Raw genomic sequence first — 26,286 nt, 5'->3', positions numbered from 1 at the left:
GGGGCTTTAGGCTTGAAAGGAAGGCGCTTTCTTTTTGCTGAATTAGAGTTTGAGAGGGGAGGGGCGGGATTAATTGGGACTCCTCCCACTCGCCGTATTGGCGCTTACTACGAATTAGCTACTTGGCGGTAGATCCGCGCTACTCCGCGCTCCCCGAAGATACAGGCGTAGCAGCGGGAATGAAAGCGGGTGGTGAGTGCCCATCCCCGGGGCGTCAGGCCTGGGTAGCCTTTGCGGGTGGGTGGGTGTCTTTAAACGGGGGTGCTTCGTAGATCTGACTGAGCAAACCTGGATGTTCCCTCCATTTTGCTCCGGTGTAAATTGGGGTTTGGGGGTCCAATTAGTAACTAATAATTAATGAATTGGTCACAATCACTGGGATTTATCCGTAGCGATTACCTGTGAGCTACTGAGCCAAAATCCTGGTTACTAGTGCCAGGAAAGTAATGCCCCCTCTAGGCTGAAGGGGGCTTTCTCCTATGTAAGCGTTGAAAGAGGTGCAGCCCAAAATACTCCTACTAGGGAAGTAAATCCCTTTTAATCTAGTGGTCCGTAGTTCTTAGCAGGTTTAACATATGGTCGTATGGTTTAAGGCTTCACTTCTATACTTACGCAGGGCTGGATCACGACAGCTATGCTTAAAATGGAGTCACTGAAATATATGACAGGATACTAGTTCCGGGCCTAATTAAGTCCTATTAATTTTAGAGCTTGATTAGCAGTTCAGTCCTTACTCGGAAATCCTGTTGCATAAGGGATCCAGCCCTTATTTAGAAGACAATAAGTGAGGCTTGTTGTTGTTTAGTCGTTGAGTCGTGTCCGACTCTTCATGACCCCATGGACCAGAGCATGCCAGGCACTCCTGTCTTCCACTGCTTCCCACAGTTTGGTCAAACTCATGTTCGAGAACACTGTCCAACCATCTCGTCCTCTGTCGTCCCCTTCTCCTTGTGCCCTCCATCTTTCCCAACATCAGGGTCTTTTCCAGGGAGTCTTCTCTTCTCATGAGGTGGCCAAAGTATTGGAACCTCACCTTCAGAATCTGTCCTTCCAGTGAGCACTCAGGGCTGATTTCCTTCAGAATGGAAGTGAGGCTTAGTTCCAAGTAATTGTCATTCCGGGTTCTAGCCAGCTGGCCCCCGTCCCATATATATGCATATTATATATGCCTGCCAGTTTAGGATAACACTTCATGAATCTGAATTGGCTTCATTTATACTATACAGTACATACTTTCTATTGAGGCACCGGAAGTACTAGGCACATAAATTTTGGAATGATGGATAAAATATGAATGGGGTGGAAAGGTATCTAGGCTAATAGAAAGTGGGGACTGCTAGTTAACTGCTTATCTTAACCTCGCCTTCCATGTGTGAAAGAACTGTCCCCAAATGGCTTCTGTTTTGCTAGCTCAGCTAGTAAAAACTTCAAACTGTTTCAACAGTTCGCGCAGGCTGTGCGTTGCAAAGCAATTTGTTTTTAGGCAGTCTAAGTGGGACCTGCTTCACACGTTCAGGTTTCCTTCCCGACTTTTCTCTCCTGCTTTTGCCCAAAACAAAACGAAGCTGGGGTTTATTTTTTTAAAAATGTAAATCTCAAGGAGAGGGCGCCCCGGTAATTTGGGCGGGTGGATTTAAAAAGGAAGCGGAGCCTATAGTGGGGCAGGAGTTGAATGCAGTGGCTGGGGATTGGCTTGAGTCTTTTTCATGTTAAAGAAACACAATTGCAGAATACTTCGTGCTTGTTGCGGTCCCTTGGATCCCCCGCATCGGACCCAAAAGCAATGGGTAGTTTTAAAAGCCAGGATTATCATTATTAGGAGGCAAAAGTGTTGGGGTAGGATATTCTGTCTGAAAAATGGTAATCGAAAAATGCCTGGGTTTTTTAAAGCAATTTTAAAGAGAAGTGTTCTAATTCTCTTGTGTTTTGTGGGTCAGAAGCACAACATTCTATTTTAATTGGGCAACAGTTTTTAGACTTCATAGACAAAAACAACAGATCAATTTTTGTACTGATATTTATGCAGGTTACATGAATAGCTTAAAACTGTTATCAAAAAGAAGAGGAAACTTCTATCAACAGCTTCCCTTAAAGTGGATTGGTTTTTTAAATCAATATTTTGCTTTTTGTATAAAAGCATATATCTATTAACTTCATACAGAATTAGGATAGTTTGGCAGGCAAAGTAACCACTTCTGCTTCTACAGGTGGGTGCTACATTTTGACTCCCAATGGCATAATTATGCAATTTATCTTTATGTGCCATTCATACATTCTGCAACATTTTGATTTGCTTGTCTATGGTTATTTACGAAAGTAAGAAATGGCATTACAGTGTCATTCCATGTTTCAGATCCCATTGATTTAAATGGGATGGTGCAAGAGATGCTTGAAGTTGCAATCCTGTATGCACGTATTTATTACATTTATATCCCACCTTTTCTCCAAAGAAAGGGTGCACAACCTGCAGCCCTCCAGATGTTTCTGGACTACAACTCCCACCAGCCCCAGCCAGCATAGCCAGTGATCAGGGGTGATGGGAGGTGTAGTCCAATGACATCTGGAGGGCTGCAGGTTGTGCACCCCTGCTCCAGCAAGATCAAGCTGGCATGCCTGGTTCTCCCTCCCTCCATTTTATCCACATAGCAATTCTGTGAGGTCTGTTAGGCTAAGAAAAGTCACCCAATGTGCTTCATGGCAGAGTGGGCACTAGGAACCCTTGACCCCCAAATATTAGTCCAACACTCTAATCACTACACCACACTATCTCTTAAACCTGGGATTAACTTCCCTTGAACTCAATGTGGCTTAACTTCTGAGTGAACCTATATAAGACTGCACTGTAATTCTCTTGAGTTGATATCCTTTAAATGTGCAGCACATTCTTAAGCATGTGTGAATGGAGTGATCTACTCTACAAATCGCCAGCCAAACAGTTTTGGGGATTACATGTTACTGATATCCCAGGCTAAGAATACTGATCCTTATTTGTCCTAATATCTCACCCTAAACATTTCTACAGCCAGCTGAGCCGATGAAATATGTTGCATTATTATTAGTAGTATTTATATCCCACCTTTATTTACTGCTTTTATCAACTGGCACAGAGCTGGTGTTCAGTAGCTATTTATGATATTTTGAATCACTATCAGTTTGTACTTGGCTGTATCGTTTGCCTCATAATTCTTTTGGTTTTTGCATTATTTATATGTTGTGTTTTAATAAGATTGCAGTGTTTGTAATTTTTAATACTGATGTTGCTGTTTTGAGCTTTGGGCTCAGCACTGTTGTTGGAAAAGCTGAAAACAAATATTAAGTCATTAAACAAAAATCAAAACGTTTTTGCATACAAATCCTCCCAAACGTTTTGCCAAACATTAAGCTACATTATTAAAACAAGCAACAAACAATACTGGTCTATAAAGAGCCATTTAGCACCCTTCCCACAGGGTGGTTTATCATAAATGAACTTATGTGTGTAGAGTCCAGCTGGAACAAGCTGTGATGTGGTCTTTTCTGTCCTCCTTCTGCAGGAGAGCACAGAATGTACTGCCAGCCACAGACGTGCTGATTTTTATTCTGATGCATGCCTCTATGTTTGCACCTCTTGTCTGATGAAATACCTTGCACTTGCTTTAGTGACCCACTGCAGGTGCTCCAGGTGCTTCTCTGTCCCTTCAAAGCGAAGAATGAGGAAGAGACCCAGAGTCCTGACGCTGTTGTGCCTCCCGGAAGATGTTCTGTTTCATGTTCTTAAGGGGCTGCCTGCTGAAGACATCCTTTCCCTCCGAGCTGTAAGTTTAACCCCTGCAGGAATACTACCGTACTTTTCCATCTATTAGATGCCCCCATGTATAAGACACCCCGCCCCCCATTTTGGGGGACTCAGTTTTAAGAAAATGAGGGGAGATGGCCCAAAGTTGTTGAGCCTCTCCCGCCACACAGCTGTGGGCAGGAAACACTCCCAAGATCATTTCCTGCACGCAGGTAGAGAGTCTTTCCCTCGAGGGAAGTTGCGCTCCAGCCAGTTGGCCAGAGGGCACCTTCCCCATGCCGCTGCACACAGGAAACGATCCAGGGAGTGCTTCCCATGCGCAGCAGCATGGGGGGAGCTGCGCGCCTCAGCCAGCGCCCCCCGATCGCTCCCCGCTCGCAGCGGCATCTCCCTCCCGTGCCACTATCCGTGTATTGGATGACCCCAGTTTTTTGACATGATTTTCGTGTCAAAAAAACCTCGTCCAATACATGGAAAAATACTGTAATTTATTTAGGATAGCTTTACAGAATCCTCCCAAGGCAGCATGTGATTAAAATATAATGCTGTCTAACAATAAAATCATTAAAAGACAGGAAAAATGAATCCTAAATGGTCAGCCTGGAGCTGGGAAAGCCTGAGGATCTCCAGATATTGTTGGACTACAGCTCTCATCAGTCCAGACCATTGACCATGCTGCCTGAAGCTGATGGGAGTTGGAGTAAAGCTTTTCCTCCTGTTCTCTTTCTACAACCAGACTAGTATGGGTGGAGGTTGTTCTCCAGATAATTTGGACCCAAGCCGTTTGGGGCTTTTAACCATTAAAACGAGCCCTTTAAGTTGGTTTAAGAAACCCACTGACAGCCAGTGCAGATGGTACACTATCAGTGTTATATGATCTGGCCACCTGTTATTACTGACACTTGGGTATCTGCATGTTCCCCAAGTCAAGTTTCTGAACCAAATTTAAAGTCTGTTGTGGATTGCTCTGTCTTTTGGAGTCACAGCAAAGTTGAGTCCTCATATTAGGATTTTAACATCTGTTGGGGCTCTGGAGTTATGTAATAGTTTTTTGGAAGCTGGAACGTCTTCAGCTTTCAGGGCTAGATTAGTTCATACTGTAAATTAAGTGTTAATGCTTCGTTTATATGGTGGCGAGGGTCCTATGGGAATATGGTTAGCAGCTCACCCTTCACAGGAAGTAACAGAGTTGGAGTGAGGGAGCAATTTTTGCCCACAGCATTGCATAGAGGAGGTTTGATTCCCCCTCCCTACATGCCACAGTCCTGATTGTCTGCCTTCTCCTTTACAGAAAAGACAAGCACATTTTAATGCATGCATTTCACACAGGGGTCGCCAGCCCTTTTAGACCCACAGGCATATTTGGATTTCTGACTATTTGCACATGCAGTTTCCAGGAAATCCAGTAGAATTAATCTGAGCTTTGAAAAGCTGGGAAAGAAAGTGGGAAAGAGTGTCATTCTTCCAACTTCCTTTTTTAGTTTTATGAACCTTTCAAGGAAGAAAAAATGTAACAGTCGTCACCACCTAACGAGTTAGGGGGCAGTGGGTGGGAGGGGTGCCAGGGAAAGACTTCAAGGGCACCACTGTGCTCACGGGCACCGTGCTGACAGCCCCTGATATATAATATCTAGCTTGGACCTCATTGCTTGAAAATGGAAAGTGTAATGCTGTGCCACCGTCTTTGGGTTAATTGACCGTGAGCAGGGCCATTTTGAAGCCCTTTTGTTGTAATTACCTGCTTGTCTCTCTTCTAGGTTCACTCTCATCTTAAGTACCTTGTAGATAACCATGCTAGTGTTTGGGCCTGTGCAAGTTTTCAAGATGTGTGGCCTTCTCCCAGCAACTTGAAAATGTTTGAAAGGTAACTCCTATGAATTTTAGAAACTTCAAGATTAAGGAGAATTAGATGTTCAAAGATCAGACACTTATTATTTTCAGGGGGGGGGTGGTCAACTATTCAGCCATGAACTGCGCTATTCGAGAGCTCTGTGTGCTTGTCTGCCCTTTAAATCAGAGCCTTAAATTGAGATCTCTTTCTCTGGAAAAAGCAGGTGTTTCAGCTAATCTTTTTTGCAAACTGCTGGAGTAATGCAAGAAAAGGACCTGAGGAGTGACACCCTCTGTGTGGAACTTCTTGCCTACCTATATTTTGGAGGCTATTATGTTTTGATGGACAAACACTGCTTTGTATTTCACTGCAAACAGCGTATTGGAATTCATCCATAATACAAAAATGAATCAATCCATTCTCTAGGATACTCTGGTAAAATATGTACTATTGTCTTCGGAGATAGAGGGATTTCTCCCCGCCCCCTACAATGGGTAGAATCCATTTGTTCTTTGAGTGTCTAAGACAAAATACACTGCATCCATCTCTTTGCAGTATAAATACAGTAAATATCTAGTGCTTTCATGTTGTTTAATTGGAGGCTGGGGGTATCATCCTCTTACTGCAGAAGGTCTAAAATTTCTACCTGTATTTTGAGTTTACAGTGAGGAAACATGGAGAGTGCAGCCATACTAAAATCTGCCCCTGCTTTGTCTTACGGGCAGTGGTGATGTGTTGCAGGTTGGATGTCAGTTCACACACATACAAATCAAAGGAAGCTGTGTTGGGCCACATGGAGGAAAAATACAAGACCTCAGTTGGACAGTACCTTTATTAGGACCAACCAAAATGTCATAAAATAGTGATCAGCCTTGATGTTAACACAAAGGAGGGGAAGACTGAGAACAGATACTTAGTTGGATGTTGTAGAGAGAAGGTGTGTATCAAAATAAAGGTGGCAGACTTGACTGGTCTCTGCCAGGTGCTACTGGTCTCAGATGGACACATACGATTCTGGGTCAAAGAAGCAATGGGCAATCCCTGTCTTTCAAAACACAAATCCAACAGTTACTCAGATCTCTCACCAGGTTTTACTGAAACTCACTGTCTTCGTTAGGCAGAGAACAGAAGTTGGCACATAAAATGCATTCTCAGGAAGGTTATTTAGCAAGCAGTGGAATAAGTGACAATTGTATCACCAATTTCTGAATTGAATCTAAGCTGTGTTTGGTAAAATACGGAATTTTCAGAAACCTGTATTCCCCCCCCCCCATAAAATTCTCTATATTTGTGCAGGGCTGCAGAAAAGGGTAACTTTGAATCTGCTGTGAAGCTGGGCATTGCCTACCTCTACAATGAAGGCTGTAAGTCATGGGTATACGTGGAAATGCATGCATGGAAAATATTTGGGAGTATGGTGTAACTGCCGCAGGAGGGGGAAGCCTACGCCCCCCCCCCCCCGTTGTTTCTAATGATGGGAGTTGGAATCCATCCTCTGGAGGGCCACAGGTTCCCCAACAATAAGCTAGAGGGTAAGAAGTTGGCAGTAGGGTTCTGCTATATATAGTCTTGCTGGTCTTGCAATTTTCATATCAAGGGAACTTTCCCTTTCTGTACTGTGTTTGCTAAGAGTTGTTTGGACTTATACAATTTATGGCCACCGGCTTGGATGGTTTAAAAGTGGAGAGAGAAATTCATGGAGGCCAAGGCTATTGAAGGCTACTAGCCCCAACGGCTATGTTCTCCCTCCACCGTTGGAGGCATTGTGTCTCTGAATACCAGTTGCTGGGAACCAGGTGGGCAGAGTAGTGCTGTTCCACTCAGCTCCTGCTTTTGGGCTTTCCATAGGCATCCGGTTTGCTGTAGTGTGAAGAGGCTTCTGGCCTTGATGGGCCATTGACCTGATCCAGCAGGGCTCTTCTTATGTTCTGAATGGCAGCAACACTTGAATAGGTGCCTCTCTTTCCATTTTGACGTTGCCTATTTGCATGGTGTGTTGGTCCTTTACGTGCACTGTTTTATGTACGGTAATTTTGTACATACGTACATGATTTAATTTGTATGCCACCTTTCCACAGTTCAAACCATGCTCAAGGCGGCTTACAACATGGAAAAAGCACATAACCACAACATAACAAAAGCAGTCATACACAATCATAATAATAATAATTTTTTATTTATATCCTGCCCTCCCCAGCCAGGACCGGGCTCAGGGCGGCTAACAACCAATAATAAAAACAAGTTGATTAAAATACAATTTAAAAGATTACGATACAACATTAAAACAATTAGGGAACAATCTCATCACAGGAGGAGAAAGGAAAAAGAAAAAGGGGGAGGGAATCAAACTGATTCTGAGCCAAAGGCCAGGTGGAACAACTCTGTCTTACAGGCCCTGCGGAAAGAGATCAGATCCCGCAGGGCCCTGGTCTCAAGAGACAGAGCATTCCACCAGGCCGGAGCCAGTGTTGGAATAAATACAACATTAAAAAATACACATCCAAACTGATTAATTTCCGCATAAATCCCAACAAGATCTAAAATAAACAGCCCCACCACAACAAAACACCCAGCCCAAGAGCCTGTTTAGCAGTCTCAGCTTTTGTACCTGGAGTCAGTCAGATCCTGCTCTCCCAGGCCAGGTAGAAAAAGGGTTGCAAGGATAGTAGGTCTTCCGACATTTAGCGCCAGATTTTCAGCTTGCATAGAGACAGGAGTAGTAGTATAGAGAACCAAGCTTTGCTACAATTCATGTTTCAAGAAAACTTTTTCCCTTTCTACTCCTTCAGTATCAGTCTCTGATGAGGGTCGTGCAGAAGTGAATGGGTTAAAAGCATCTCGCTTCTTCAGCCTGGCAGAACGTCTGAACTCCTTCGCAGCCCCCTTTGTCTGGCTTTTCATTCGCCCACCTTGGTCTCTGAGTGGAAGCTGCTGTAAAGCTGTGGTCTACGAGAGCCTCAAAGCAGAGTGTCAGCAGCAAAAAGTAAACTGGCTTATTTTGTAGCTTTCAGACTTAGATCTCTCTTTCACCTAAGACTTACCTTAGAAGCTTCTGTTGCAGAGGGAAAGATTAGTCATTCTAGCCAAAGACACAGCATCTTAATTTTCCTGAGTGCTTACTTTCTGAGGGTAGGGGGTGGAGTTTGCAAGCCATACAACAGAGCATCCTGAGAATATTATTTCCTTTTTTTTTTAAAAAAAAGTCATGTTTCTAGCCACTATGAAAATGGCCTGTGAAAATGTGTAAAGCCTAGACAGGGCTCAGTTCAAATATCAGGAAGATATGCATCGTTGGTCCCCACTTTCCATTGGTAGCAGGAAAAAAGCAAACTAACTTGCAGTGCAATCCTGCATATCGTATTTTTTGCTCTACAGGATGCACCCGACCATAGGACGCACCTTGTTTTAGAGGGGGAGAACAAGGAAAAAAAATTCTCCCCCTCTCTGCTCAGTGCCCCTTCAGCGAAGCGGCAGGAGAAACGGAGCCCCTTCCATTTCTCCTCCCGCTTCACTGAAGGGGCACTGCGCAGCTTTCCCTCTGCTCCCATGGCTTCAGCGAAAGGATTTATGCGGGAACTCGCGCTGCGCTCCAAAGGCTTCATGGACCGACCCCTCTTGGTCTCCAGGCTTCAGCGAAAGCAATGCGAAGCCTCCGGAGTGGGGAGGGAGCGCTCCCTCTGCGCTTCAGAGGCTTCGCGTTGCTATCGCTGAAGCCAAGGAGCCTGCATTCGCTCCATAGGACGCACATACATTTCCCCTTCATTTTTGGAGGGGGAAAAGTGCGTCCTATAGAGCGAAAAATACGGTACATCTACTTGGAGAAATAAGACACATGGATTTCAGTGGGCCTAACTCCCAGATAAGTGTGTATATGATTGCATCCTTAAACACTAGCTCTTCCTGCTCATGAACCGTGAACATGCCCCAGTTGCTGCTTCTCCAAATCCCCCCAGGTCCTGCAGTTCCTCTTTCTTTGCTGAGCCAGTTAATAGTTTCCTCTTAATGAAGTCTAGGCACCCCACTGATGCCATGAGGGGCCTCACCCGCTCCTTCCAATTTTCTTTGAGTTGCTCAGACTCTGCATTAGAACTTCTTAAGAACTGATCCTACGTGCTCCCTGAGCAGGCATGCTGTTCCCCTTCATCAGTGTTGGGAGTTTGGTGATCATATTGCAGCGGTGTTCAGAAATAGTCTGGTAAGACTGCTGGTTGAAAGGATAAATAAAACTCAAGGTTTATTACTCATGGCAAACAAAGCCATTCTAAGTATACGTTTCGCTTGTAGCTGATATGGAGCCAAGAAGGTAACACTACCACATGGTAGCTCACACTGAGTGAACTGGAGGAGGAAGAAGGAAGTAAAACCTGAAAGGAAGTGATCTGCTTCACCAACAAGTGGTTACTAAAAGAGTAGGAATTAGTAAGGGAAAAACCTGCTTTCTTTTTGCTGTCCCCCGCTAGTTCAGGTAACTTACTGCAAACATTGTTGCTTGATTCCGCAAAATAGCTCCTTGACTTAAGTGTATTTCTGGATTATTTGTTTATTCCATGAAATTTATATGCCATTTGTTTGTAAAAATAAAAAAATAAAAACAGCCTCCAAGCGGTTTGCAAAAAGATAAAAAAATTGCAACCATACTTAAAAACATACGAAAGTTAAAATGCTTAAACAAATCAAAATTACCTTAACTTTCTAAGCATTTGGGTAGGCTTGTGTAAAAAAGAATGTTTTTAGCAGGCACTGAAAAGAGTACAGTGGTACCTCGGGTTACATACGCTTCAGGTTACAGACTCCGCTAACCCAGAAATAGTGCTTCAGGTTAAGAACTTTGCTTCAGGATGAGAACAGAAATCGGGCTCCGGCAGCGCAGCAGCAGCAGGAAGCCCCATTAGCTAAAGTGGTGCTTCAGGTTAAGAACAGTTTCAGGTTAAGTACGGACCTCCGGAACGAATTAAGTACTTAACCCGAGGTACCGCTGTACATTGAAGGCGCCTCCTTGATTTCAATAGGCAGGGTGTTCCCAAGTGCAAGTGCTGCCACCCTTAATGATATATTTATTACAAATATGGGATGGGTATGATGTGGCACCTGTAGTGGTGCCAGTTCCACCGATCAAATGGTTGACTGGGCACATGTTGGGGTAAGGCGATCTGGAAGGCAAACTGATCTCATGTTGTTATGTTACAAAAGTGATGAGTTCAGGGATCCACCAGACTTTGTAAGTTTGAAGGAAAACTTATGTAGGGCAACTTTGAAGATCCTTGCTACTTGGCTTCTCTTTATAACAAATATACCCTTCTCCATTTCTTTTAGGCTCAGAGAGGATCAATTTTGTATTGCCTAGCTAAAGTCCTAAATCTCTTTGAGGTAAGTTCCCCACCCCCATTGTGACTGTCCTACCATGCCAAATTTACCAAATCTATTGTGGGACTTTGTATTTGCAACTACTCAAGCCATGTTAACAGAGTGTCTGTTGATTGCTGTAGCCAGTTGAATCTGTATCTTATTCTTAAATGGTTTTGACTGGTTAAGTTTGTTTTCTTGGTAAACTGATATTTGTTTTTGTCATTTTAGGCGGACAGTGGGTGTGGTGGTGGTGGTGGGATATAAATGGACTATGCAGCCGGAAATGAAAGTGTTGGATCATAATATGAAACCATGTTATGTTTACGCTTAGTAAGATCAAATATGAAAGATTAGAACAACCAATTTTGTCTTGTTCCAGACTGGGGTTTTTTAGATATCTTTTCTACAGATAGGAAACACTTGCACAGATAATAAAGAGAGACAATCTTGCACAGTCTCTAAACATAAATGTACTTTTTTTCTCTTCTTTTATGCTTCTGAGGCTACAATCTTAAACCCACTTGCCTGGGACTCAATGAGACTTCTAAGCAGGCACGTATAGGATCACGCTATTGAGTTAAAGCTTGCACAATGGTTTGGAAGGCAGAAAGCAGGGGCTTCTTGCATTTCCTTGTATGCTGCTCACCAAATTATTTAGGCTGCAGTTTCCCCCGAACTGTAGGCTTCTCAGTTATTGGAATCATTAAACCTTGGAGGGGCTTGCAGCTGAGACCATTATAGAGAACACTGGATCTCAGTGGCTTTGTGTGCGGGCGTAACTGAATAGTTGGGGATAAATAAATGTCACCCTTATTCACAGGATGAAGAGAAAAGAAAAGAAGCTCTAGAAATGTTTGAGAACTCATCGAAGCAAGGATGCTTGCACAGCGCCTACCTCCTCTGGGAAAATAACAGAAAAGCTTCTGTGAGTATATATGACACTAATATCATACTGGCAGGTAAACAAGGCTTGAAGAGCCAGGCAAAAGATGGTTGTCTTATAGCTGCTGGTAGGAGACAAAAAACTCTACTCAGACAACTGATGTTGAGAAGAATGGAATGAAGGCAGTAGCATGGCTTGGTGCAGGGATTTGGATGTTGTTGGGTGCTTGGAAGAACTCTTCCTTTGAGAGCTGATGTGTACAGTTGTGGGTGGTTGAGCGTGATGACAACCTTGATAGAATAAAAGTGCATAATCATGGTCTATCTCCCAAGTAAATACTGTATCAGTGCTGAGAAAATGGTGTGTGTCTTTGGGAGTCCCAGTTTAATTCTGAACAGCAGTCCTCAAATTTGCAAGTACCTCGGTTTTCGAACCTAATCCATTCCAGAAGACCGTTCGAGTTCTGAAACGTTTGAAAACCGAAAACTCAATACGGAAGTCATGTGGCATGTTCGACTTCTGAGGCGTGTTCAAAAACCGAAGCATTTACTTCCGGGTTTACAGTGTTCGAAAACCGAAATGTTCATCAACGGAGACGTTCAAAAACCGAGGTACCACTGTATAGGAAGTACGAAAGGGAAGATAGTTTGTTAATAACACAAAATATGCAGTATCTTACTTTGCTTCCATTCCTCCTTGTAGATGTCAGACCCTGGTAGATACCTTCAAAGCCTCAGGAAACTCAGGGATTATGCAGCCAAGGGCTCTTGGGAAGCCCAGGTAAGACTGTCACTCCTGAATCTTTGTTTTTCCCAACTTTGTCCAACTGCTTTCAATGTTGAAGCAGAAGGTACCTGCTGAATCCCTCTTCGCAGAGTATTCCACAATACTGGGTCAATAATACTAAATACTCTTTCTTATTTGCTGTCACACGAGTCTCGCCAACTTGGGGAATAACACTCCTGCAGATGACCTCTGTGATCTAGTTGGGATATAAGGGTTCAGGCAGCACTTGAGGTTCAGGTGGTCCCATAATTTATTTTCATTATGAACAGTTAATGCTGATTCTAATGCGGCCAGACTTAAAACTCTTTCCCCCTCAGGGCAGATTCAAGATGTGATTGTGTGTGCCTGTAGCATGGTGCTGCTCAGTGGGATCCTGAGCCAATGAGCTTACCTGGCACCATTGACTGGGTGGGAGAAGTTTTCTGCTATTTTAATTTCCCACGGTGCTTGTAGTGATGCTATATTGTGTACTTTGGTGGTTTTTTAAATGGTGCCTGCAGATGGCAGAATGAATGGAAGAACCAAAGCAGGCATTATTAGTTATTGCGGGTCCCCTTAGGACAAGTTATTGTTCCCAGCCCTGCTTTCCCCGAAATATTGAAGATGGTGTCATTAAAATAAGCCAAGTGCATCAACTATTACTTGAATTATTGGTGTCTCGGAAAAAGCAGAACTAGCTCTTTCTGGAAATGAGTTATTTTCCCTCTTGTTTTGTGTTCTTTTTCTCTCTGTTACACAGATTGCTCTAGCCAAAGCTTGTGGGAATGGAAACCAACTAGGGCTGGAAACAAAAGCCTCCAATGAGATGGTGTCTCAGCTCTTCCAGGCCTCCCTCCCTCTCAGCAAGCAGAGCATCTTCACTGTTCAGAAGGGAATGAACGAGACAATGAGGTAGAGTCATAGGACAGGCTGAGGGAATTGTTTGCTGAAGCAGAAAAGGCTGCTTGCTAAGTTGTTTTTGCCAGATGCTTGTATTATAGTTCTCCATAGCATGCTGTGCAGAATGCTAGGTTGCTACAGGGTGGGTTTTCTTTTTGGGAATTTAATTGCTCTTTTGGGGGGGGAAGCACTGCCACCTACAGGAAAAGACACACAGGTGAACAAATATATAACTTCTTAAAAAAACTAGTAGATATTGAAAGATATTTTAAACTGCTAAGGAGCTGAGTTTACTTCTGTCTGATTCAACTATGTGTTATACTCGGTGGAAGGAAAGCCGTAAGCTATCTCCCCCTCCCATTGTTTCTGCCCACTACTTTAATGTGCTTACATCAACTATTAGCTAGAGTGGGTGTGGGGGAACCTCTGGCCCTCCAGATATTGCTGAACAACAACTCCCAACGTCCCTCACCATTAGCCATGCTTGCTGGAGTTGTAGTTGAGCAACATCTAGGGTGCCAATGGTTCCCCACACCTGAGCTACAGTGATCTGCTTTTAAAAGAGAATTATTTACAATATAGCATTTAAGCTCTCCAGTTGGTGGCAGTTTGGACCATGCCAATCTGGCATTGTTTTGCTTGCCTCCCCCCACCCCCCATCCCACAACAACACTCTAAATAGCAAAAAGCACTCATAGATTTGATTGAAAACTTACTGGCCTGTAAAAAACTGCTCCAAGCCATAATATGGATGTGCTTCATTCTCTTGTTACTACAGTGGTGCCTCGCAAGACGAAATTAATTCGTTCCACAAGTTTTTTCTTCTTGCGAGTTTTTCATCTTGCGAAGCACGGTTTCCCATAGGAATGCATTGAAAATCAATTAATGCGTTCCTAGGGAGACCGCCTTCAGACCAGGTCTGTCCCCGGACCTCTTCTGAAGGCTGGCGGGGGGGGAGGACTTTTCTCCCCCCCGCCAGCCTTCAGAACAGCCTTCTGAAGGCTGGCGGTGGGAAGAAAAGCCCTTCTCCCGCCGCCAGCCTTCAGAAGAGTTCCTGCAGGGCTGCCTAGGCTGCGGATAGCAGCCTGCTGATGCTCTGAAGCAGAGCGCCCCTCGCGCGGGGCAGACATCTGCAGCTTGGGGAGCCCTGCAGGACTTCCCCGCAGGGCTCTCCAAGCTGCGGATAGCAGCCTGCTGCCCCTCGCGCGGGGCAGACATTCGCAGCTTGGGGAGCCCTGCAGGACTTCCCCGCAGGGCTCTCCAAGCTGCAGATAGCAGCCTGCTGCCCCGCGTGAGGGGCGCTCTTAAGCAGAGCGCCCCTCACGCGGGGCAGACATCTGCAGCTTGGAGAGCCCTGCGGGGAACTCTTCTGAAGGCTGGCGGGGGAGAAGGGCTTTTCTTCCCACCGCCAGCCTTCAGAACAGCCTTCTGAATGTTGGCGGTGGGGAGGAAAAACCCTCCTCCCACTGCAAGCCTTCAGGACAGGTCCGGGAACAGAGGAGAAGGCGCGCTGCGCTTCCCCGCTATCCCCGGAGATTTCCTTATGGGCTTTCGTCTTGCGAAGCAAGCCCATAGGGAAATTCGTCTTGCGAAGCCGCTAAAAAATCGGAAAACCCTTTCGTCTTGCGGGTTTTTCGTTTAGCGAGGCATTCGTCTTGCGGGGCACCACTGTATTGCATTAAAATGTGGCTTCAATCAAGGATCCCAGCATGTTCAATTTTTAGTTATAATTATTTGTAATGGAAGAACATTGTGTTATATCCTAGTTATTTGCATGTGTTTTATTCATCTCGTGTCTTGTTTTCTCTTCTGTCGTATGTTGCTCCCAGCTCCTTTTGGAGGAACAGCAACTCACATATGTAGTTGTAGTTGAATGAAGTTGATAGCTCAGCTATAGTCTGCTTGCTTTTAAATGGCTGCTCCTTCTGTTTAGGTACATTCTGATTGACTGGCTGGTAGAAGTGGCCACCATGAAGGATTTCTCAAGCCTTTGTCTCCATATGACAGTGGGGTGTGTGGACCGGTACTTAAAAATAAGACCTGTATCCCGGGCTTGTCTTCAGCTTTTGGGGATTGCTTGCATGGTTATTTGTACACGGTGAGTAACTTGACTATTGGCAGTAGTGATGGCTGGGCTCTTCTTAATGAGGAATGTACCTACAGGACAAAATTATGGTCTGCAAAGTTTTTCTGAAAGTTGTAGCAGTACTAGCTAACAGGGTGGATTTGATTTAAATCAAATCAATTTAAATCACTAGTCAGTAAGATTTGATTTAAATCATTTATTTATTTTTACAGAAAGACTCATTCTTGCTGGTATAATCTTAATATTTACAACCAGATGAAGGTTTCCTTTTTGGAATAAAATTTCAGAGTAGTTTTTACAGTTATTACTGATTTGGTTATACTATTAGAAGTACATAGACAGATAATTATGGAAATATTGTGAGGTTTAATAAGCTAACTGTTTATATTTGGACAACTTTTCTGCTGTACTTTATTGGAAGGAGAAAAAAATCATTTCCTTAATAACATTTTATTTAACTAACGTAATAACATTATAGCATATGTATCCATGTTTGTTAACTGATGTGGTTAAACGTTTTTTTTAAAAAAACTTAGACTGAGTTTTAGTAGACATGAAATACTTAAAACAAATCCTTATTTCCTGATAAATAGCCTTTGTGCTATAATGTAACTTAAATAGAAAACTATCTTTAGAAAGATTTTTCCTCCAAAAGTATTTTATTTAAAAAATCCAATTTAAAACAAACAAACAAAAATCAATTTTTTTAAAAAAAATAATCATTGATTTTTATCCACCCTGCTAGCTGCAGGGCACTTTTAAAATGTTATTTTTTAATAACAAAGGAAAAGTGACTTCATCTTCTACAAGAGCTGGTTGCGATTTGCAGGCATGGTCATGCCTTCTGAATATATGGAACCTGCTCAATTTCACAATGACAGCTGCTGTTGTTCTCCTACAGGGCAGACCACACTGGGGATGGGTACAATGGAACCATAGGGTGGGGCAGCATGGGTCCTCAGGAAAGACTGGGGTGTGGAAAATGTCACACCTGCAAGCACCTGTTGCCCCAAGGGTCATGGGTGAGGTGCTGTCCCTAACTGATTTTGGGGGATACAGTGGGGATCTCAAATTAACTGATTGGAGTGCCCTGGAAAAATAATGATTAATTATTTTTGTGATTAAAAGTTAGAACTGTCCTCCCTTCTTGAGCTATGATCGTTTCCTTAGTCTGCTTGGTTTAGTTTCTCAGTGTGCGGGAAACAATTACTGTGTATTGTTGTTTAGGGCAGCCAAGGCTACTTTGCCCCTCAGAAGCTTAGGAAATCCTTGATCCACCTTGACATACCTTGTCAACAGTGTGATCTGACTCAGAAACCTGAGAAACTACCCTAATTTGCCTTGTAATTTGGAGACCACACAGAGCTGATGCCCACCGCTGATATTTTGCATTCCTGCTTTGAGATTAAAAGTATTTCTTCACGTTTCCCAGATGCTCTCCAGTGTAACCTTACAAATCAGACCAGCAGATCAGCTTTTACCGGTTTAACTGCTTCTTTAAATAATGTGTGTACATACACAGAAAGAGACTTGTCCATTCTATCTGGCGTTGGATGAGTAAACAGATCCACTATGTGTTTGGGCCTTGGTGATAATCCATCTTTTGTTACAGTTTTATCAGCAAAGAGATTCTGACAATACGGGAAGCTGTTTGGTTAACAGACAACACATACAAATATGAAGATCTTGTCAGGATGATGGGGGAGATCATTTCTGCCCTGGAAGGAAAGATAAAGGTAAGCTTGTAGAGATGGTGAGAGCCTTTCTAACCTAGCTGCCATTAATGCAATGCTGACTAAATAAATGCTGGTCTGCTTTTTACCTTGCCTTTTCCGTGAACTACCTTGCAAATTAGGGGATATTCCTCTTGTAATTCTGCATTGCTCCTGGCTTCCTCTTACCTGATATATTCCTGATGGTGGTAAAGATGAATAGCTAGTTTATCTGTGCTTTTGGAAAGCAGATTATCTTGCGGGGTTGAGAGACCACTCATTCAGCTCACTCATACTGCCCTGTAATTTGAGGGGAGGGACTGAACAAGTCTGAGGTCTGCTCACAAGTTCTCTTGTGGACTGAAATATTGCCTCCTAAGTTTTGGAGAGAACTTAATCTGCTTGGATGGAGCATTCTCAGTGGTTGTGCCCATGTCCTGAACACTCTTCTGAGGGAGACCTGCTTAGTCCCCTTCCTGGTGGCCTCTTGGCTGGTGAAAGCTTTGCTTAGATAGGCCTTTGGCCTCCTGGACTAAGAGTTCATAATTAATAGTTGGCTATTTTTCCATATTTCCCTTGCTTCTATCTGTTTTGGTACCTGCACCCACACCAATGTGCTCTGGCATACATTTTGGGAATAGTTAGTGTTCATAATGATCCCTTATCTTAGCACAAAACGGTGCTGGATCAAGAGCCTTGATTTGGGGTGAGTGATTATCTTCCAGCTGACTTTCAACTCTTGATGTACATCTTGGAATGTATAAAGATATGGCAGTGAGTTGATTTATGGTTTATTGTACACATATGTATACCTGAGTCTTCAATGGAAGGTGTAGAACATCATATCCCAAGAGTCTCTCATTGCCCCTCTGCTAGCTTCAGCAATCTTGGTTGAAAGCAGCAGTCAGTCATGGCTACCAGTCTCTCAGTGCAGCCTCATCCAGCTAGCACTGCATGGAATTCTGCCTACTTCCTCCTCCTTGTTCCCAGTACACCTTTAGATTTCAAAAAGAACACATTTTTCTGTGATATCATGCACCCTTCATCGCCTTGCCAGCCTGCCAGTTCCGCCTCTATCCACTCTTTGGGGAGAGCAGTTCTTTTGCGTTGCCAATGTCCCTTAATGGCTAGGTACTTAGCTAGCCCAGCCATGCTGGTTTGTATAAGCTAACCATGAATTCTTTGTCTGGCACAGTTCTGCAGCTTGTATTTTCCCATCGTATCCTAAATATTATCTAAATACTACCATTTATTAGTTTCTAATATTCACTAACAGACTCTGGTACCCACAACTCTGGTAACAAAAACCGAGTAACCCTCACCTCAAAAATGGGATAGAAATGTAAATAATAAAATCCATGTGACTTTAATAAGAAGTTTGTTTGTTTGTTTGTTTGCATTGAATAGCAAACCTTTAGCAAAGAGGGTGTTCCTGGAACAGTACACCGTGTTGCATAGTTCCTGCATATGTCGGCCTTAAGTAACCTCTTCTATCTGCCACTTTTTAAAAGATACCTACTATTCTGGACTACAAGGAAGTGCTGCTGAACATAATCCCATTGGAAAGAAGAACTGTGCATCTCTACAGCTTCATTTGTGAACTTTCACTCTTAAACACAGGCCTTTGCATATACTCTCCTGCCCGTTTGTCTGCAGCGGCCTTGCTGCTGGCCAAAGTATTGCACAAGCAAGGTAACAATTTTCCTGCTGAATTAATTCGGGCATCTTTTGGGGAACAATATCCAGCGAAATAGTCCCATTTTAGCTGTTGTCTGGTTCTCCTACTGTAGGGGTTGAACTGATTGCAAGGAGGACAGGGAGAGCTTCAGTTTGGAGAGGTGGAGGCTTCTTAGGATCTGGGTGAACAGTTTTCAGTCAAAAAGCTCAGGCAGTGGCCATTGGAGTACTTGGGAGCATAACTGGTTGTCACTATGTTGAATGCTTTCATTTGAGAGTTTAGTTAAATAACACATTGTGTTAGAGACCAGTGAGCAATATTGGTTATTTTGTTCATGTCTTTTCTCTCTCTCTCCAGCTCATCCTTGGACAAGCCAGTTATGTGAAGCCACAGGGTTTTCCCTTGAAGAACTGATACCCTGTGCACTGAATATCCACAAAAAATGGTAAAAAAATGGGGTAGCAATATACCGTGGGGGGAGCCATAATAGCTTAGTCTTCCCAGCTGTTGCAAAATACTCCTTGGCATGCTTGTAACATGCAGCTTCAATAATATTTGAACTTCCTACAGAATGAGTTGGTCTGATTGTAATGAGTTGGTCTGATTGCCAGCTCAAGAGTGTGCTTTACTTGGGGCACTTAAAAAGTGTGTATAGTGTTCACAGCTGGGGTGGGAGGCTTAGAAAGTTTTATCCTCAGCCTGGCCCACCCAGGCCACAAAAGCATCTTCTGCTCTCCTAGATTTGCATAGGATATGAACGACTCTCCTTACTGCAGGCTTGTACAGTTCTTTGTCAAGAAGGGAATGAAGCAGATAGTAAAGGGTTAACTCCTCATTCCCCTCTGTTTCCTCTTGCACCAGCTGATGCCTCCTCTCTCATCACATCCTCAGCTGTGTCAACAACATACATTTTAGTCTTCCACTTAGGAGGGAGGGACTGGAGCCCAGAGGTTAAGGTACATGTTTTTGCATGCAGAAAGGTGTCCAGATTTCCTCTTTGGCTTCTCTGATTAGAAGTACCTGAAGCTGGTCTGTATTCCTGAAGTGGAGGGCAAGTGCAAGCTGCAGGTGGATGTCTCAGGTGTAAAAACAGGCTGGTTTGTAGGAAAGGGGGAGTAGCTAATTGCTTAAGCAAGCACAAGGCTCAAAACCAGGGTTTAGATAATGTTGCCCGCAGACTGATCCATAATAATAGCACTGCTATCATAATTATTTGCATCTTTCAATTTATTACCCACTGTTCACCAGCAGCTCCCATGATGTGTTGCAAAAAATGGAAATAATGCTAATCAGGCTGAAACCAATGCTTTCTGTCTAAGGAAAGCCATAGATATTTCTTCTAATTACCCTCCGTAGGCTCTGCTTAAGTCTTTTTGCTGCCAATGTGAGTGCTGGAAAGCTCTCCCAGAAGACAAGTTGGGTTGCTGACACTTCCTATTTCCAGTGCCCACAGAATAAAATATAAAATGGTGATCTGGGAGCAAGGCTGTCAGTAGTACAATTGGAGTCTGAAGCCAGGTTTGGAAACCTAAAGGGAAACTTCAGCAGCCATTGGTTCTGTCTAATGCTTGGTGGTTCTGTTAAATTTATCCAGTGACTCTAAACAAGGGGTGTACTTACAATCCCTCCCTCTGTCTCCCAGTTTCCATGAGGATGTCCCAAAAGATTATAGGCAGGTGTCCCTTACTGCTGTGAAACAACGATTTGAAGATGAGCGCTATGAAGAAATTGGCAAAGAAGAGGTACTGCTTTTGAGGGGAAAGAGAAAGGGAGAGTCCCAGTGTATCTGAACTTTCCAGGACTGCATTTTATAGGATTGTACTGTAAATCTATAAGGAAATGGAGCACAGTAAAATGTGTTGGATGGGCAGCACCAAGTCTGGTGGAGTCATAGGCTGCCCACCTTCTGGAGTGGAACCCCTTGGTGACAAAGCAGATTTTCTGGGGACATGTTCTATGCAAATTTGTGTTGGAAATTTTTCAGTCTGCATTGGAAAACTTTCTGATGTGATGTGCTAGCGAGTGATCTAGTTCAGCATGCTTATTTTACTAGCCTTTAGCAGGCAAAGTTAAAAACGATTAAGCTGGCAAACTTTCCCTAATACTGTGTTTGTAGTTAGCATCCATTTATTCATTGTTACTAATAAACTTATAAAATGGATTCCCCCCCCCCCCCGGAAAAATCACTGGAAAATATTCTTCCCATCATTTCCCATTACCAAAGCAGAAATGGAGAAGTTGCTTCTTGCCGGATAGAGAACTAGGAAAAAACCCTTCTCTGGTTGGCAGCCATTATATGCAGCAAGCAAAGCACTTTTGCTGACAGCCACTGTTTTAATACTCCCACAATGCCTCTGGGGTCCTTGGAGTGATGCTGTGCTGGAGCCCTGGAGACACTGTGGAGAATTAAAATGGTGTGTTCTTATTGGTGGCTGATCGTTGAGTTCATAACTATTTAAAAATATAGTTGATCTGCAAGTTTCTAGAACCTCTATATTAGTGTAGATAAAGTGTTAGATTACGAGTGTTCTGAACTCCATTCAAGCCATGAAACTCACTGGGTGACTGTAGGCCAGTCACTGACTGGCAGACTAACCTACACCACAGGATTGTTGTGAGGAATAAAATGGGAAGAGAACTGTATATCTTTTCCTAGGAGGAAAAACGTGATGTCCGCATAATGATAAATAACTTTACATTTCCTTCAGTAAGCCATCTAATATTTAAGAACTTAATAAAAACTACCATTCACCAATAAGAAGCAATGCCATTTTTTAATATTTTCCTTTTACAGACCTGATCCAAAGTAGGTTCACTGGAAACCTGCCCTTAACTTGCAGACTCGCTGATTAAAACTAGCCTGTGCCAATTTCCATCCACAAAACCTCTTGTTGAACTTATTATAGCCTCATTCCTATCTATATTTGTGTGGAACTAAGCGCAGTTGAGTTCAATGGATTTACTTTCAAGTAAAGATGTGCAAGATTGCACTTGTAACTAGTACTTTAGAGAAGAGTGGTATGGGGTTTCTTTGCTTTTGTTTTGTTGGGGAGGGTGACTAGGGCAAAATCCAGAAAACTACTATGGCATCAGTGGATGAGTTTTAAGAGCATGTGTGACTGTAGCTATGCTGTCTCACTGAGCTCACTTGTCTTAGGTGATGAATTACAGCCAGCTCTGCTCGCTGCTAGGAGTGAAACATGAAGATCCAGAGCCCGACTCCTTGTACATGAACACAGTGGAAACATTTCTCACTTCTCCATCGGGAAAGAGAACTAAAAGGCAAGTCTGGTCCCTCTGTCTTACCTGGATGGGATGGGGTATTCACCGACTACTAGACAAGTCCTCTGGCATTCGTAACCTTGTACAAACTGGAGTATTGGCTTCTACCACCCCTAGCATGGATCTCAGCTGCTACTCTGCATTGCTCATCTATTGGGTGGAGAGCATGCGGCCCTCCAGATGTTGCTGGACTCCAGCTCCACCTAACTCAATATGTCTACACTGACTGGCAGAAGCTCCTCTGGGAGTTAAAACCAAGGGGCTTTTTTCAGCCCTTCCTAGAGTTGCAATCCAAAGCCATGTGGTCTACCACTGTGTTAACTGTACTGCCCTCTTGCAAGCTATCAGTGCTGGGCAGCTCAGCAAACAGTTGAAAATGGAATCTTCCTAGCTTTCCAGGTCCAGCCAAGAAAAGGTTCCATGTGTCAAATAACTAACTGGTTATAGATAGTGCTCAAAATGGGTGGTGGTGGTTTTGTTTACTATTAGAATAGGCCTGTTTACTATTAGACTAGGTTGTGCTTAATGGAAAGGGGTGGAATGGTTTTATGATTGCTTGAAAAGAAGTAGGGTAGCATAACACTCAACTTTGAGCACTGACTGTGGAAAAGCTGATCCAAGGCCCCATTTTCTCTCCCCCTTTTGACAGTATTTTATTAATGGCCATAGATACTCTTTCCACAGGAGAAGAGAAGACAGCATCCAGGAAGACAGGGGAAGCTTTGTAACGACACCAACAGCTGAACTGTCCAACCAGGAGGAGAGCCTTCTAGACAACTTCCTGGACTGGAGCTTGGATTCCTGCTCTGGCTATGAAGGAGATCAAGAAAGTGAAGGAGAGAAGGAGGGAGATGGTAAGGGTTTTTTTGGGAGGAGGTGTGTTATTTGGGGGTATTACCATCTGGCATTTGGGGTGGGTGGGAGTTGAATTTAGGGCACACAATCAAGCAGTGGAATAGTAATACTTGAGACTGAATGTTTGAATGCTTCACTTCAGAAACAAAACCTTGCTCAACATAGAAAACTGGCATATTGGTTGAACAGCATTTAGCTCTGCTAAGCTAATTTCATGTGTGAGAAGAGGTTTTTTTTAGGGGGTTATCAAAGCTAAACATTAGCATTTTACTGTAAGAGGGTAAACTTTGACAGAATTAAAGCACAAAAAGTGGGCACTTAAAGTGCACTACAAATATTAGTCTTGATTTTTTTCAGTAGGGTATATTCAACCAACTTTTCTGTATAGTTACAGCTCCAAGCGGAGTTCTGGATGTAACTGTGGTCTGTACAGGCCCTGAAGAACACTGCTATGGCTGTTGTGAAGACTCCAGTGATGAAGAGAGCATTGCCAAAGAGGGATCTACATTTGACCTAAATAATTATGACCCACCAGGTGCTGGCAAGGGATGGCTAATGCACCACAGCCAACCAAAGGGCACCATTGAAGCCAGCTCTGGCTATTCTTCCGTCAACAGTACCAGCCCTACTTCCACTATAGATTGCAACTTTGGAGCATCTCCAAAAGCTACCTCAGTGCAGCCTCTGAGCCCTGCCAAGAACAAAGGCGGATCTCCTCATGACTCAAAATTATGTTTACACTCCAGCAGAAGGCAAGCAAAACGGAAAAATGTGGCTGAGTACAATGAAGAAGAAAAGATGAACTTGGGCTTCTTAAGCCTCTGATGTCCTGGTGCTGTTTACTTTAACAACAAACAGGTGCAAACATGGTTGAAGGCTGCACTGTACATGGTGGCTCATGAGGTGCATTGCCTTGGTCTCGCTGAATGTTTACCGAAAGAATTTCCCCCAAGACTTGTTGCTGTTGTCTTCCCCATATTATCCTGTGGCCAAAACAAGATTCAGGCACTAGCAGGCATAATTGTGGCATTCCCCCTGCAGAATATGTCCCACAAAAAAGTCTTCCTTTCCCCTCTTCCCTTCTGCTCCATGCAAACTATGTCTCCCCATGACATGATCAAGCATTCTTTATTAAGGTTCAGTGTCATTCCTGGCTCTGCTCGAATGCCTTTCTTCAGTATCCCAAGAGGTGGATACTTCCCTGTTAGTGGTGTTGAGCTTGGCCCATCTGAGGCCTTTGTTGCCTGTGAAGTATTTGGTCTGACAGCTGAGATCTGCACTGCCTCTTCATTGCTTCTGCTACTTCAAAGCAGCTGCATCTACTGTAGTTTACTAAGAAGCAAAGTGAACCTGTTTACCAATGAATTGTTTTAAGGCTGGGGGCTATTTTTGCCCTTCTGTGCATATTAAGCAATATAGTGGCTTTTGTGAGCTAGCGGTAAACAGCTACCTGTGGGAGATGTAATATGTTCTAATAATTTGGTTAAGTGTCCTATATTTTTTATTTTTCTCTTTATTTTCCTCTCAATATTCTTTCTCCTTTCCCTTTTTCTGTTGTTATCTGCTTCTTTATACTAGGCCCCTTTGATTACTAAATTGTTAAGGTTCTACCTCTGCTCTAATTGCAGTGGTGCTTGAAAAATTATTGCTACACAGAAGTTTGATGATGGAAATTAATTTTACTTGAATTAACTGTTACCACTTCAGTTGTCCCATTGTCCGAAAAAGCTCATTTGGTTCATGGGATCTATGGATTGAACCATCCGTCTTACAAAGCTGATCACACTAAAAGTCTGAAGCCAATAGCTTGGACATGTGGACTTGAATGTTCTTCCATTAGACCGAACCACCAACATGTGCAAAACTTTGAAATGGTGCCTGCAACCCTCTGCGACAATTGTACTGGTATTAAGGATTCTGAACAGGGACACAAAATAAGGTTTGGCTTCCTTCTTTCAATTATGCCTCCTTAGAATGTATACCCAGGTACAAAACTTGTGTGTTTGGAATTAACTACATGAATCTGAAAAACACTGGACAGGCTTAAATGATTTCTTTCTCTCTTTTTTTTTCTTCTGAAGGTAATGTCAATGACAGTTCATGTTGGCTAGTGATGTTTTTTTATAAAAAACAATTTTTTAAAAATATAACAGACTCCTGACTTTATTCAGTGGACAGAGAGTTCTCTGAGGTGTTTAATAAAAACTACAAGAGGATCTCCATAGATGAGACTGTCTTATCACTGGCAAAGGAAAAGCTACTGTATATGATTAACTTGCTTATTGATCCGCACCTCTTGGAAACATAGCAGGTGGATAGCAAGGAGACACAGGACACATTTATTTACTTAGTAAGGTTTGTTAGCTGCCCATCAGAATTCAGTATCTTAAGGTATGCTGCATCTGGTAAAATCAGTTTAAAAGCTGGAAGAAATTACCTGCACAGAAGCTGCTTAGCACAAGGTATGTTTTGAGTACCAGAAGTGATCTTTGTTCAAAGTCCTTCTATACCCAAATCCATTCCTGGTTGCCCAAGCTTTGTTATTTCAGCAACCTGATTGGGGGCGGGGCATGGGGATTTTGTTGCTAAACTGCCATCAAAATCTGGGGTATTATGCTGATCCACCAGCAAATCTCACAGAGATATACAACTCCAGATCTGCCCACTTGACTTAGGCTGTGGTTTTGGTGAGAGTGAAGGCTCACATTACAGAATTCTCTTAAGGTGGTACCCGTCTCCCCATTTTTTAAGTAAAATATTAGAACATATTTGTCCCCAGGGTATCTATTTTCACATGTGGGTTGTAGGTTACGTGGGTGGCTATTTTCAGGGAAGAATTATTACCAAACAATCACTTTTCAGTACTTCAGCAGACTTGCTCTTGGTATTTGATGGGAAAGTGACAGGTATCTTACACAAAGATTGATTGACTTTTCTGCATAGCCAAAAACTGGAAAATATTTTGGAGGAATTATATTAACAGGTATGGACTATAGCTTTGATGGAAAGAGTTATAGCCTAAGTGGTAGACCTTATTTTGCATGCAGAGAAAAGGTCCCAGTTTCATTTCCTGGCATCTCCAGGTATGACTTGGATTTAAAACTCTTGAAGCTGCTGCCAGCAAGTATAGACAATACCGTACTGAGCAAGTTGGAGAAATGGTCTGACTATAA

General features: G+C 43.2%; 1 protein-coding gene across 2 annotated transcripts; it reads left to right on the top strand.

Annotated features, from left to right (window-relative positions):
* On the top strand, positions 1–25,263 carry CCNF (cyclin F). 2 transcript variants are annotated; one of them, XM_081839711.1, is made up of 18 exons: positions 1–192; positions 2,027–2,207; positions 3,640–3,794; positions 5,533–5,639; positions 6,903–6,970; positions 8,396–8,589; positions 10,920–10,973; positions 11,773–11,877; positions 12,538–12,615; positions 13,361–13,512; positions 15,434–15,598; positions 17,199–17,322; positions 18,810–18,990; positions 19,334–19,421; positions 20,619–20,718; positions 22,134–22,258; positions 22,943–23,112; positions 23,502–25,263. In XM_081839711.1, the coding sequence occupies exons 3-18, from the start codon at positions 3,690–3,692 to the stop codon at positions 23,936–23,938; spliced, it is 2,253 nt and encodes a 750-aa protein (XP_081695837.1). In that variant the 5' UTR covers positions 1–192; positions 2,027–2,207; positions 3,640–3,689; the 3' UTR covers positions 23,939–25,263. The 2 variants fall into 2 exon arrangements, with proteins under 2 accessions (XP_081695837.1, XP_081695836.1); XM_081839710.1 differs by lacking the exon at positions 2,027–2,207.
* Positions 25,264–26,286: the final 1,023 nt, after the last annotated feature.

The sequence above is a fragment of the Podarcis erhardii genome (assembly GCF_964252035.2).
Source record: "Podarcis erhardii genome assembly, chromosome: 14".
Taxonomy (NCBI): domain Eukaryota; kingdom Metazoa; phylum Chordata; class Lepidosauria; order Squamata; family Lacertidae; genus Podarcis; species Podarcis erhardii.
This window is presented reverse-complemented; position numbering and strand designations above follow the sequence as displayed.